The sequence below is a fragment of the Petromyzon marinus genome, chromosome 75 (assembly GCF_048934315.1).
Source record: "Petromyzon marinus isolate PM22_M1 ecotype Great Lakes invasive population chromosome 75, UKy_Petmar_22M1.pri1.0, whole genome shotgun sequence".
In the NCBI taxonomy this organism is placed as follows: domain Eukaryota; kingdom Metazoa; phylum Chordata; class Hyperoartia; order Petromyzontiformes; family Petromyzontidae; genus Petromyzon; species Petromyzon marinus.
In genome coordinates, this window is record NC_133741.1 from 3,804,328 (window position 1) to 3,821,827 (window position 17,500).

The 17,500-nt window shown below is 44.4% G+C and overlaps 1 protein-coding gene across 10 annotated transcripts in view; it reads right to left on the reverse strand.

Annotated features, from left to right (window-relative positions):
* LOC142905283 (uncharacterized) overlaps window positions 1–17,500 on the reverse strand; it is a 55,636-nt gene that overhangs the window by 14,049 nt on the left and 24,087 nt on the right. For all 10 annotated transcript variants that reach the window (XM_076056281.1, XM_076056279.1, XM_076056276.1 and 7 more), the window contains one exon: window positions 15,912–16,073. In XM_076056281.1, coding sequence (XP_075912396.1) covers window positions 15,912–16,073 — 162 coding nt within the window. The remainder of the gene's footprint in view (window positions 1–15,911; window positions 16,074–17,500) is intronic.

Consider the following 17,500-nt stretch of genomic DNA (forward strand, 5'->3'; position numbering starts at 1 on the left):
CAGTGTCCATCTCATCACCACCTACACAACAACAACAACAACCACAACAACAACCACAACAACAACATTCACTACCACCACATTAACACAGACAGTGTCCATCTCATCACCACCTACACAACAACAACAACAACAACCACAACAACAACAACAACAACATTCACTACCACCACATTAACACAGACAGTGTCCGTCTCATCACCACCTACACAACAACAACAACAACCACAACAACAACCACAACAACAACATTCACTACCACCACATTAACACAGACAGTGTCCATCTCATCACCACCTACACAACAACAACAACCACAACAACAACAACAACAACAACATTCACTACCACCACATTAACACAGACAGTGTCCATCTCATCACCACCTACACAACAACAACAACCACAACAACAACAACCACAACAACATTCACTACCACCACATTAACACAGACAGTGTCCATCTCATCACCACCTACACAACAACAACAACAACCACAACAACAACAACCACAACAACAACATTCACTACCACCACATTAACACAGACAGTGTCCATCTCATCACCACCTACACAACAACAACATTCACAACAACAACAACAACATTCACTACCACCACATTAACACAGACAGTGTCCGTCTCATCACCACCTACACAACAACAACATTCACTACAACAACAACAACAACAACATTCACTACCACCACATTAACACAGACAGTGTCCGTCTCATCACCACCTACACAACAACAACAACAACCACAACAACAACAACAACAACAACATTCACTACCACCACATTAACACAGACAGTGTCCGTCTCATCACCACCTACACAACAACAACAACAACCACAACAACAACAACAACAACAACATTCACTACCACCACATTAACACAGACAGTGTCCATCTCATCACCACCTACACAACCACAACAACAACAACATCAACAACAACATTCACTACCACCACATTAACACAGACAGTGTCCATCTCATCACCACCTACACAACCACAACAACCACAACAACAACAACAACATTCACTACCACCACATTAACACAGACAGTGTCCGTCTCATCACCACCTACACAACAACAACAACAACAACCACAACAACAACAACAACAACATTCACTACCACCACATTAACACAGACAGTGTCCGTCTCATCACCACCTACACAACAACAACAACAACAACCACAACAACAACAACAACAACATTCACTACCACCACATTAACACAGACAGTGTCCGTCTCATCACCACCTACACAACAACAACAACAACCACAACAACAACAACAACATTCACTACCACCACATTAACACAGACAGTGTCCGTCTCATCACCACCTACACAACAACAACAACAACAACAACCACAACAACAACCACAACAACAACCACAACAACATTCACTACCACCACATTAACACAGACAGTGTCCATCTCATCACCACCTACACAACAACAACAACAACAACCACAACAACAACAACAACAACATTCACTACCACCACATTAACACAGACAGTGTCCGTCTCATCACCACCTACACAACAACAACAACAACCACAACAACAACAACAACATTCACTACCACCACATTAACACAGACAGTGTCCGTCTCATCACCACCTACACAACAACAACAACAACAACCACAACAACAACCACAACAACAACAACAACAACATTCACTACCACCACATTAACACAGACAGTGTCCGTCTCATCACCACCTACACAACAACAACAACAACAACCACAACAACAACAACATTCACTACCACCACATTAACACAGACAGTGTCCGTCTCATCACCACCTACACAACAACAACAACAACAACCACAACAACAACAACAACATTCACTACCACCACATTAACACAGACAGTGTCCGTCTCATCACCACCTACACAACAACAACAACAACAACCACAACAACAACCACAACAACAACCACAACAACATTCACTACCACCACATTAACACAGACAGTGTCCATCTCATCACCACCTACACAACAACAACAACAACAACCACAACAACAACAACAACAACATTCACTACCACCACATTAACACAGACAGTGTCCGTCTCATCACCACCTACACAACAACAACAACAACAACAACCACAACAACAACAACAACATTCACTACCACCACATTAACACAGACAGTGTCCGTCTCATCACCACCTACACAACAACAACAACAACAACCACAACAACAACCACAACAACAACCACAACAACATTCACTACCACCACATTAACACAGACAGTGTCCATCTCATCACCACCTACACAACAACAACAACAACAACAACCACAACAACAACAACAACCACCACATTAACACAGACAGTGTCCATCTCATCACCACCTACACAACAACAACAACAACAACCACAACAACAACAACAACAACAACCACAACAACAACAACAACATTCACTACCACCACATTAACACAGACAGTGTCCGTCTCATCACCACCTACACAACAACAACAACAACAACAACCACAACAACAACAACAACAACCACAACAACAACAACCACAACAACAACATTCACTACCACCACATTAACACAGACAGTGTCCATCTCATCACCACCTACACAACAACAACAACAACATTCACTACCACCACATTAACACAGACAGTGTCCATCTCATCACCACCTACACAACAACAACAACAACAACCACAACAACAACAACAACAACAACAACCACAACAACAACAACAACAACATTCACTACCACCACATTAACACAGACAGTGTCCGTCTCATCACCACCTACACAACAACAACAACAACAACAACCACAACAACAACAACAACAACAACCACAACAACAACAACCACAACAACAACATTCACTACCACCACATTAACACAGACAGTGTCCATCTCATCACCACCTACACAACAACAACAACAACATTCACTACCACCACATTAACACAGACAGTGTCCATCTCATCACCACCTACACAACAACAACAACAACATTCACTACCACCACATTAACACAGACAGTGTCCATCTCATCACCACCTACACAACAACAACAACCACAACAACAACCACAACAACAACAACAACAACATTCACTACCACCACATTAACACAGACAGTGTCCATCTCATCACCACCTACACAACAACAACAACAACCACAACAACAACAACAACAACATTCACTACCACCACATTAACACAGAGAGTGTCCATCTCATCACCACCTACACAACAACAACAACAACATTAACTACCACAACAACAACAACAACAACATTCACTACCACCACATTAACACAGACAGTGTCCATCTCATCACCACCTACACAACAACAACAACAACAACCACAACAACAACAACAACAACAACAACCACAACAACAACAACCACCACATTAACACAGACAGTGTCCATCTCATCACCACCTACACAACAACAACAACAACCACAACAACAACATTCACTACCACCACATTAACACAGACAGTGTCCATCTCATCACCACCTACACAACAACAACAACAACAACAACCACAACAACAACAACAACCACAACAACAACAACATTCACTACCACCACATTAACACAGACAGTGTCCATCTCATCACCACCTACACAACAACAACAACAACCACAACAACAACAACAACAACAACCACAACAACAACCACAACAACAACATTCACTACCACCACATTAACACAGACAGTGTCCGTCTCATCACCACCTACACAACAACAACCACAACAACAACATTCACTACCACCACATTAACACAGACAGTGTCCGTCTCATCACCACCTACACAACAACAACCACAACAACAACATTCACTACCACCACATTAACACAGACAGTGTCCATCTCATCACCACCTACACAACAACAACAACAACCACAACAACATTCACTACCACCACATTAACACAGACAGTGTCCGTCTCATCACCACCTACACAACAACAACCACAACAACAACATTCACTACCACCACATTAACACAGACAGTGTCCGTCTCATCACCACCTACACAACAACAACAACAACAACCACAACAACAACAACAACCACAACAACATTCACTACCACCACATTAACACAGACAGTGTCCGTCTCATCACCACCTACACAACAACAACAACAACAACAACCACAACAACAACAACAACAACCACAACAACATTCACTACCACCACATTAACACAGACAGTGTCCATCTCATCACCACCTACACAACAACAACAACAACATTCACTACCACAACAACAACAACAACAACCACAACAACATTCACTACCACCACATTAACACAGACAGTGTCCGTCTCATCACCACCTACACAACAACAACAACCACAACATTCACTACCACCACATTAACACAGACAGTGTCCGTCTCATCACCACCTACACAACAACAACAACAACAACCACAACATTCACTACCACCACATTAACACAGACAGTGTCCGTCTCATCACCACCTACACAACAACAACAACAACAACCACAACATTCACTACCACCACATTAACACAGACAGTGTCCATCTCATCACCACCTACACAACAACAACAACAACATTCACTACCACAACAACAACAACAACAACAACCACAACAACATTCACTACCACCACATTAACACAGACAGTGTCCGTCTCATCACCACCTACACAACAACAACAACAACAACCACAACATTCACTACCACCACATTAACACAGACAGTGTCCGTCTCATCACCACCTACACAACAACAACAACCACAACATTCACTACCACCACATTAACACAGACAGTGTCCGTCTCATCACCACCTACACAACAACAACAACAACAACCACAACATTCACTACCACCACATTAACACAGACAGTGTCCATCTCATCACCACCTACACAACAACAACAACCACAACAACAACAACAACATTCACTACCACCACATTAACACAGACAGTGTCCATCTCATCACCACCTACACAAGAACAACAACAACAACAACCACAACAACATTCACTACCACCACATTAACACAGACAGTGTCCATCTCATCACCACCTACACAACAACAACAACAACCACAACAACAACATTCACTACCACCACATTAACACAGACAGTGTCCATCTCATCACCACCTACACAACAACAACAACAACCACAACAACATTCACTACCACCACATTAACACAGACAGTGTCCATCTCATCACCACCTACACAACAACAACAACAACCACAACAACAACAACAACAACATTCACTACCACCACATTAACACAGACAGTGTCCATCTCGTCACCACCTACACAACAACAACAACAACCACAACAACAACAACAACATTCACTACCACCACATTAACACAGACAGTGTCCATCTCATCACCACCTACACAACAACAACAACAACCACAACAACATTCACTACCACCACATTAACACAGACAGTGTCCATCTCATCACCACCTACACAACAACAACAACAACAACCACAACAACAACATTCACTACCACCACATTAACACAGACAGTGTCCATCTCATCACCACCTACACAACAACAACAACAACAACCACAACAACAACATTCACTACCACCACATTAACACAGACAGTGTCCATCTCATCACCACCTACACAACAACAACAACAACCACAACAACAACAACAACATTCACTACCACCACATTAACACAGACAGTGTCCATCTCATCACCACCTACACAACAACAACAACAACCACAACAACAACAACAACAACAACAACAACATTCACTACCACCACATTAACACAGACAGTGTCCGTCTCATCACCACCTACACAACAACAACAACAACCACAACAACAACAACAACAACATTCACTACCACCACATTAACACAGACAGTGTCCATCTCATCACCACCTACACAACAACAACAACAACAACCACAACAACATTCACTACCACCACATTAACACAGACAGTGTCCATCTCATCACCACCTACACAACAACAACAACAACCACAACAACATTCACTACCACCACATTAACACAGACAGTGTCCATCTCATCACCACCTACACAACAACAACCACAACAACAACCACAACAACATTCACTACCACCACATTAACACAGACAGTGTCCATCTCATCACCACCTACACAACAACAACAACAACCACAACAACAACAACAACAACAACAACATTCACTACCACCACATTAACACAGACAGTGTCCGTCTCATCACCACCTACACAACAACAACAACAACAACCACAACAACAACAACAACAACATTCACTACCACCACATTAACACAGACAGTGTCCATCTCATCACCACCTACACAACAACAACAACAACAACCACAACAACATTCACTACCACCACATTAACACAGACAGTGTCCATCTCATCACCACCTACACAACAACAACAACAACCACAACAACATTCACTACCACCACATTAACACAGACAGTGTCCATCTCATCACCACCTACACAACAACAACAACAACAACCACAACAACCACCACATTAACACAGACAGTGTCCGTCTCATCACCACCTACACAACAACAACAACAACAACCACAACAACCACCACATTAACACAGACAGTGTCCGTCTCATCACCACCTACACAACAACAACCACAACAACCACCACAACAACCACAACAACAACATTCACTACCACCACATTAACACAGACAGTGTCCATCTCATCACCACCTACACAACAACAACAACAACCACCACAACAACCACAACAACAACATTCACTACCACCACATTAACACAGACAGTGTCCATCTCATCACCACCTAAACAACAACAACAACAACAACAACAACCACAACAACAACCACAACAACATTCACTACCACCACATTAACACAGACAGTGTCCATCTCATCACCACCTAAACAACAACAACAACAACAACAACCACAACAACAACAACAACATTCACTACCACCACATTAACACAGACAGTGTCCATCTCATCACCACCTAAACAACAACAACAACATTCACTACCACCACATTAACACAGTGTCCATCTCATCACCACCTACACAACAACAACAACAACATTCACTACCACCACATTAACACAGACAGTGTCCATCTCATCACCACCTACACAACAACAACAACAACCACAACAACAACAACAACAACATTCACTACCACCACATTAACACAGACAGTGTCCATCTCATCACCACCTACACAACAACAACAACAACAACATTCACTACCACCACATTAACACAGACAGTGTCCATCTCATCACCACCTACACAACAACAACAACAACCACAACAACAACAACAACAACATTCACTACCACCACATTAACACAGACAGTGTCCATCTCATCACCACCTACACAACAACAACAACAACCACAACAACAACCACAACAACATTCACTACCACCACATTAACACAGACAGTGTCCATCTCATCACCACCTACACAACAACAACAACAACAACCACAACAACAACAACAACAACATTCACTACCACCACATTAACACAGACAGTGTCCATCTCGTCACCACCTAAACAACAACAACAACAACAACCACAACAACAACAACAACAACATTCACTACCACCACATTAACACAGACAGTGTCCATCTCATCACCACCTACACAACAACAACAACAACAACATTAACACAGACAGTGTCCATCTCATCACCACCTACACAACAACAACAACAACCACAACAACATTCACTACCACCACATTAACACAGACAGTGTCCATCTCATCACCACCTACACAACAACAACAACAACATTAACACAGACAGTGTCCATCTCATCACCACCTACACAACAACAACAACAACCACAACAACATTCACTACCACCACATTAACACAGACAGTGTCCATCTCATCACCACCTACACAACAACAACCACCACATTAACACAGACAGTGTCCATCTCATCACCACCTACACAACAACAACAACCACAACAACATTCACTACCACCACATTAACACAGACAGTGTCCATCTCATCACCACCTACACAACAACAACAACAACCACAACAACAACAACCACCACATTAACACAGAGAGTGTCCATCTCATCACCACCTACACAACAACAACAACAACAACCACAACAACAACATTCACTACCACCACATTAACACAGACAGTGTCCATCTCATCACCACCTACACAACAACAACAACAACCACAACAACAACAACAACATTCACTACCACCACATTAACACAGACAGTGTCCGTCTCATCACCACCTACACAACAACAACAACAACAACCACAACAACCACAACAACATTCACTACCACCACATTAACACAGACAGTGTCCATCTCATCACCACCTACACAACAACAACAACAACATTCACTACCACCACATTAACACAGACAGTGTCCATCTCATCACCACCTACACAACAACAACAACAACCACAACAACAACAACAACAACCACCACATTAACACAGACAGTGTCCATCTCGTCACCACCTACACAACAACAACAACAACCACAACAACAACAACAACAACCACCACATTAACACAGACAGTGTCCATCTCATCACCACCTAAACAACAACAACAACAACCACAACAACAACAACAACAACAACCACCACATTAACACAGACAGTGTCCATCTCGTCACCACCTACACAACAACAACAACAACCACAACAACAACAACAACAACCACAACAACAACATTCACTACCACCACATTAACACAGACAGTGTCCATCTCGTCACCACCTACACAACAACAACAACAACAACAACCACAACAACAACATTCACTACCACAACAACAACAACAACATTCACTACCACCACATTAACACAGTGTCCATCTCATCACCACCTAAACAACAACAACATTCACTACCACCACATTAACACAGACAGTGTCCATCTCATCACCACCTACACAACAACAACCACAACAACAACAACAACATTCACTACCACCACATTAACACAGACAGTGTCCATCTCGTCACCACCTAAACAACAACAACATTCACTACCACCACATTAACACAGACAGTGTCCATCTCATCACCACCTAAACAACAACAACAACAACCACAACAACAACAACAACAACATTCACTACCACCACATTAACACAGACAGTGTCCATCTCGTCACCACCTAAACAACAACAACAACAACATTCACTACCACAACAACAACAACCACAACAACAACAACATCAACCACCACATTAACACAGACAGTGTCCATCTCATCACCACCTACACAACAACAACAACAACAACCACAACAACAACAACAACCACAACAACATTCACTACCACCACATTAACACAGACAGTGTCCATCTCATCACCACCTACACAACAACAACAACAACCACAACAACAACATTCACTACCACCACATTAACACAGACAGTGTCCATCTCATCACCACCTACACAACAACAACAACAACAACCACAACAACAACAACAACATTCACTACCACCACATTAACACAGACAGTGTCCGTCTCATCACCACCTACACAACAACAACAACAACAACAACAACAACCACAACAACAACATTCACTACCACCACATTAACACAGACAGTGTCCATCTCATCACCACCTACACAACAACAACAACCACAACAACAACAACAACAACATTCACTACCACCACATTAACACAGACAGTGTCCATCTCATCACCACCTACACAACAACAACAACAACAACAACCACAACAACAACAACATTCACTACCACCACATTAACACAGACAGTGTCCATCTCGTCACCACCTAAACAACAACAACAACCACAACAACAACCACAACAACATTCACTACCACCACATTAACACAGACAGTGTCCATCTCATCACCACCTACACAACAACAACAACAACAACCACAACAACAACAACAACAACATTCACTACCACCACATTAACACAGACAGTGTCCATCTCATCACCACCTACACAACAACAACAACAACCACAACAACAACCACAACAACAACCACAACAACATTCACTACCACCACATTAACACAGACAGTGTCCATCTCATCACCACCTACACAACAACAACAACAACCACAACAACAACCACAACAACAACCACAACAACATTCACTACCACCACATTAACACAGACAGTGTCCATCTCATCACCACCTAAACAACAACAACAACAACAACCACAACAACAACAACAACAACATTCACTACCACCACATTAACACAGACAGTGTCCATCTCATCACCACCTACACAACAACAACAACAACAACCACAACAACAACAACATTCACTACCACCACATTAACACAGACAGTGTCCATCTCATCACCACCTACACAACAACAACAACAACAACCACAACAACAACAACAACATTCACTACCACCACATTAACACAGACAGTGTCCATCTCGTCACCACCTAAACAACAACAACAACAACAACCACAACAACAACAACCACAACAACAACAACATTCACTACCACCACATTAACACAGACAGTGTCCATCTCGTCACCACCTAAACAACAACAACAACAACCACAACAACAACAACAACAACAACATTCACTACCACCACATTAACACAGACAGTGTCCATCTCGTCACCACCTAAACAACAACAACAACAACCACCACAACAACAACCACAACAACATTCACTACCACCACATTAACACAGACAGTGTCCATCTCATCACCACCTAAACAACAACAACAACAACCACAACAACAACAACAACATTCACTACCACCACATTAACACAGACAGTGTCCATCTCATCACCACCTACACAACAACAACAACAACAACCACAACAACAACAACAACAACAACATTCACTACCACCACATTAACACAGACAGTGTCCATCTCATCACCACCTACACAACAACAACAACAACCACAACAACAACAACAACAACATTCACTACCACCACATTAACACAGACAGTGTCCATCTCATCACCACCTACACAACAACAACAACAACCACAACAACAACAACATTCACTACCACCACATTAACACAGACAGTGTCCATCTCGTCACCACCTACACAACAACAACAACAACAACCACAACAACAACAACAACATTCACTACCACCACATTAACACAGACAGTGTCCATCTCGTCACCACCTACACAACAACAACAACAACCACCACAACAACAACAACAACAACATTCACTACCACCACATTAACACAGACAGTGTCCATCTCATCACCACCTACACAACAACAACAACAACAACAACCACAACAACAACATTCACTACCACCACATTAACACAGACAGTGTCCATCTCATCACCACCTACACAACAACAACAACAACAACAACCACAACAACAACATTCACTACCACCACATTAACACAGACAGTGTCCATCTCATCACCACCTACACAACAACAACAACAACAACCACAACAACAACATTCACTACCACCACATTAACACAGACAGTGTCCATCTCATCACCACCTACACAACAACAACAACAACCACAACATTAACACAGAGAGTGTCCATCTCATCACCACCTACACAACAACAACAACAACAACCACAACAACAACAACAACATTCACTACCACCACATTAACACAGACAGTGTCCATCTCGTCACCACCTAAACAACAACAACAACAACAACAACCACAACAACAACAACAACAACATTCACTACCACCACATTAACACAGACAGTGTCCATCTCATCACCACCTAAACAACAACAACAACAACCACAACAACAACAACAACCACAACAACAACATTCACTACCACCACATTAACACAGACAGTGTCCATCTCGTCACCACCTACACAACAACAACAACAACCACAACAACAACAACAACAACATTCACTACCACCACATTAACACAGACAGTGTCCATCTCATCACCACCTAAACAACAACAACAACATTCACTACCACCACATTAACACAGACAGTGTCCATCTCATCACCACCTAAACAACAACAACAACAACCACAACAACAACAACATTCACTACCACCACATTAACACAGACAGTGTCCATCTCATCACCACCTACACAACAACAACAACAACCACAACAACATTCACTACCACCACATTAACACAGACAGTGTCCATCTCGTCACCACCTACACAACAACAACAACAACCACAACAACAACCACAACAACCACAACAACCACCACATTAACACAGACAGTGTCCATCTCATCACCACCTAAACAACAACAACAACAACCACAACAACAACCACAACAACATTCACTACCACCACATTAACACAGACAGTGTCCATCTCGTCACCACCTAAACAACAACAACAACCACAACAACAACCACAACAACAACAACAACAACATTCACTACCACCACATTAACACAGACAGTGTCCATCTCATCACCACCTAAACAACAACAACAACAACCACAACAACAACAACCACAACAACAACATTCACTACCACCACATTAACACAGACAGTGTCCATCTCATCACCACCTAAACAACAACAACAACAACCACAACCACAACAACAACAACAACAACATTCACTACCACCACATTAACACAGACAGTGTCCATCTCGTCACCACCTAAACAACAACAACAACAACAACCACAACAACAACATTCACTACCACCACATTAACACAGACAGTGTCCATCTCGTCACCACCTACACAACAACAACAACAACCACAACAACAACATTCACTACCACCACATTAACACAGACAGTGTCCATCTCGTCACCACCTAAACAACAACAACCACAACAACAACCACAACAACAACCACAACAACAACATTCACTACCACCACATTAACACAGACAGTGTCCATCTCGTCACCACCTAAACAACCACAACAACAACAACCACATTAACACAGACAGTGTCCATCTCGTCACCACCTACACAACAACAACAACAACAACCACAACAACATTCACTACCACCACATTAACACAGATAGTGTCCATCTCGTCACCACCTAAACAACAACAACAACAACCACAACAACATTCACTACCACCACATTAACACAGTGTCCATCTCATCACCACCTAAACAACAACAACAACAACATTCACTACCACCACATTAACACAGTGTCCATCTCGTCACCACCTAAACAACAACAACCACAACAACAACAACAACCACAACAACATTCACTACCACCACATTAACACAGACAGTGTCCATCTCGTCACCACCTACACAACAACAACAACCACAACAACATTCACTACCACCACATTAACACAGACAGTGTCCATCTCATCACCACCTACACAACAACAACAACAACCACCACATTAACACAGACAGTGTCCATCTCATCACCACCTAAACAACAACAACCACAACAACAACAACAACAACCACAACAACATTCACTACCACCACATTAACACAGACAGTATCCATCTCGTCACCACCTAAACAACAACAACAACAACAACCACAACCACAACAACCACCACATTAACACAGACAGTGTCCATCTCATCACCACCTAAACAACAACAACCACAACAACAACAACAACCACAACAACATTCACTACCACCACATTAACACAGATAGTGTCCATCTCGTCACCACCTAAACAACAACAACAACAACCACAACAACAACAACAACAACAACCACAACAACAACATTCACTACCACCACATTAACACAGACAGTGTCCATCTCATCACCACCTAAACAACAACAACAACCACAACAACAACAACAACCACAACAACCACCACATTAACACACAGTGTCCATCTCGTCACCACCTAAACAACAACAACAACAACAACCACAACAACCACCACATTAACACAGTGTCCATCTCGTCACCACCTACACAACAACAACAACAACCACAACAACATTCACTACCACCACATTAACACAGACAGTGTCCATCTCGTCACCACCTAAACAACAACAACAACCACCACATTAACACACAGAGTGTCCATCTCGTCACCACCTAAACAACAACAACAACCACAACAACATTCACTACCACCACATTAACACAGACAGTGTCCATCTCGTCACCACCTAAACAACAACCACAACAACATTCACTACCACCACATTAACACAGACAGTGTCCATCTCGTCACCACCTAAACAACAACCACAACAACATTCACTACCACCACATTAACACAGACAGTGTCCATCTCGTCACCACCTACACAACAACAACAACAACATTCACTACCACCACATTAACACAGACAGTGTCCGTCTCATCACCACCTACACAACAACAACAACAACAACATTCACTACCACCACATTAACACAGACAGTGTCCATCTCGTCACCACCTACACAACAACAACAACAACCACAACAACATTCACTACCACCACATTAACACAGACAGTGTCCATCTCGTCACCACCTAAACAACAACAACAACCACAACAACAACATTCACTACCACCACATTAACACAGACAGTGTCCATCTCGTCACCACCTAAACAACAACAACAACCACAACAACAACATTCACTACCACCACATTAACACAGAGAGTGTCCATCTCGTCACCACCTACACAACAACAACAAACACAACAACAACATTCACTACCACCACATTAACACAGAGAGTGTCCATCTCGTCACCACCTACACAACAACAACAAACACAACAACAACATTCACTACCACCACATTAACACAGACAGTGTCCATCTCGTCACCACCTAAACAACAACAACAACCACAACAACATTCACTACCACCACATTAACACAGACAGTGTCCATCTCGTCACCACCTAAACAACAACAACAACCACAACAACATTCACTACCACCACATTAACACAGACAGTGTCCATCTCGTCACCACCTAAACAACCACAACAACAAGATTCACTACCACCACATTAACACAGAGAGTGTCCATCTCGTCACCACCTAAACAACAACAACCACAACAACCACAACAACAACAACAACATTCACTACCACCACATTAACACAGACAATGTCCATCTCGTCACCACCTACACAACAACAACCACAACAACAACTACCACCACCACATTAACACAGACAGTGTCCTTGTCACCACCTACACAACCACAACCACTAACACTGATACACTCACTCCCCGCGTCTCCTCGCGTCTCTCCGCGTCTCACTGTCTCTCCCCGTGTCTCCCCGTGTCTCTCCCCGTGTCTCTCCCCGTGTCTCCCCGTGTCTCCCCGAGTCTCCCCGTGTCTCCCCGTGTCTCCCAGCGTCTCCCAGCGTCTCCCCGAGTCTCCCCGAGTCTCCCCGCGTCTCCCCGTGTCTCCCCGCATCTCCCCGTGTCTCCCCGAGTCTCCCCGCGTCTCCCCGTGTCTCCCCGTGTCTCCCCGCGTCTCCCCTAGTCTCCCCGCGTCTCACTGTGTCTCCCCGCGTCTCCCAGCGTCTCCCCGTGTCTCCCCGTGTCTCCCCGTGTCTCCCCGAGTCTCCCCGTGTCTCCCAGCGTCTCCCCGCGTCTCCCCGCGTCTCCCAGCGTCTCCCCGTGTCTCCGTGTCTCCCAGCGTCTCCCCGCGTCTCCCCGCGTCTCCCTGTGTCTCCCCGTGTCTCCCCGTGTCTCCCCGTGTCTCCCCGCGTCCCCCCGTGTCTCCCCGTGTCTCCCCGCGTCCCCCCGTGTCTCCCCGTGTCCCCCCGTGTCTCCGTGTCTCCCAGCGTCTCCCCGCGTCCCCCCGTGTCTCCCCGTGTCTCCCCGTGTCTCCCCGTGTCTCCCCGTGTCTCGCTCACAAGGAGTTATTTCCTCCCATTCGGCTCGGCAGGAGCTGCAGGCTGCACAGTTGAAGGTGGAGCAGTCAAAGAGCAGCAGGCAGTGTCGGTAGGAGCCCTGGGGGCACCCACACAGAGTGTCCTGGGTCGGGGTGCACACCTGTAGCGTCACGTGGCCCATGGCTGTGGTGACACACACACATAGACACACACACACACACATAGACACACACATAGACACACACATAGACACACACACACACAGAGTGTCCTGGGTCGGGGTGCACACCTGTAGCGTCACGTGGCCCATGGCTGTGGTGACACACATAGACACACACATAGACACACACATAGACACACACATAGACACACATAGACACACACACAGACACACACACACAGACACACACACACACAGACACACACACACATAGACACACACATAGACACACACACACATAGACACACACACACACAGACACACACACAGAGTGTCCTGGGTCGGGGTGCACACCTGTAGCGTCACGTGGCCCATGGCTGTGGTGACACAGACACACACAGACACACACACACACACATAGACACACACACAGAGTGTCCTGGGTCGGGGTGCACACCTGTAGCGTCACGTGGCCCATGGCTGTGGTGACACACACAGACACACACACATAGACACATAGACACACACATAGACACACACACATAGACACATAGAGACACCCACACATACACACACACAGACACATAGACACACACACACATAGACACACACAGACACACACATAGACACACACACAGAGTGTCCTCGGTCGGGGTGCACACCTGTAGCGTCACGTGGCCCATGGCTGTGGTGACACACACAGACACACACACACACATAGACACATAGACACACACATAGACACACACACACACATAGACACACACACAGACACACACACAGACACACACACACACAGAGTGTCCTGGGTCGGGGTGCACACCTGTAGCGTCACGTGGCCCATGGCTGTGGTGACACACACACATAGACACACACACACACACATAGACACACACACATAGACACATAGAGACACCCACACATACACACACACAGACACACACACACAGACACACACATAGACACACACACAGAGTGTCCTGGGTCGGGGTGCACACCTGTAGCGTCACGTGGCCCATAGCTGTGGTGACACACACACATAGACACACACACACAGACACACACATAGACATACACACACATAGACACACACACACACACACACATAGACACACACATAGACACACACACAGAGTGTCCTGGGTCGGGGTGCACACCTGTAGCGTCACGTGGCCCATGGCTGTGGTGACACATAGACACACACATAGACACACACACATAGACACACACACACACACACAGACACCCACACAGAGTGTCCTGGGTCGGGGTGCACACCTGAAGCATCACCTGGCCCATGGCTGTGGTGACACACACACATAGACACACACATAGACACACACACACATAGACACACACACACATAGACACACACACACACACACACATAGACACACAGACACATAGACACCCACACAGAGTGTCCTGGGTCGGGGTGCACACCTGTAGC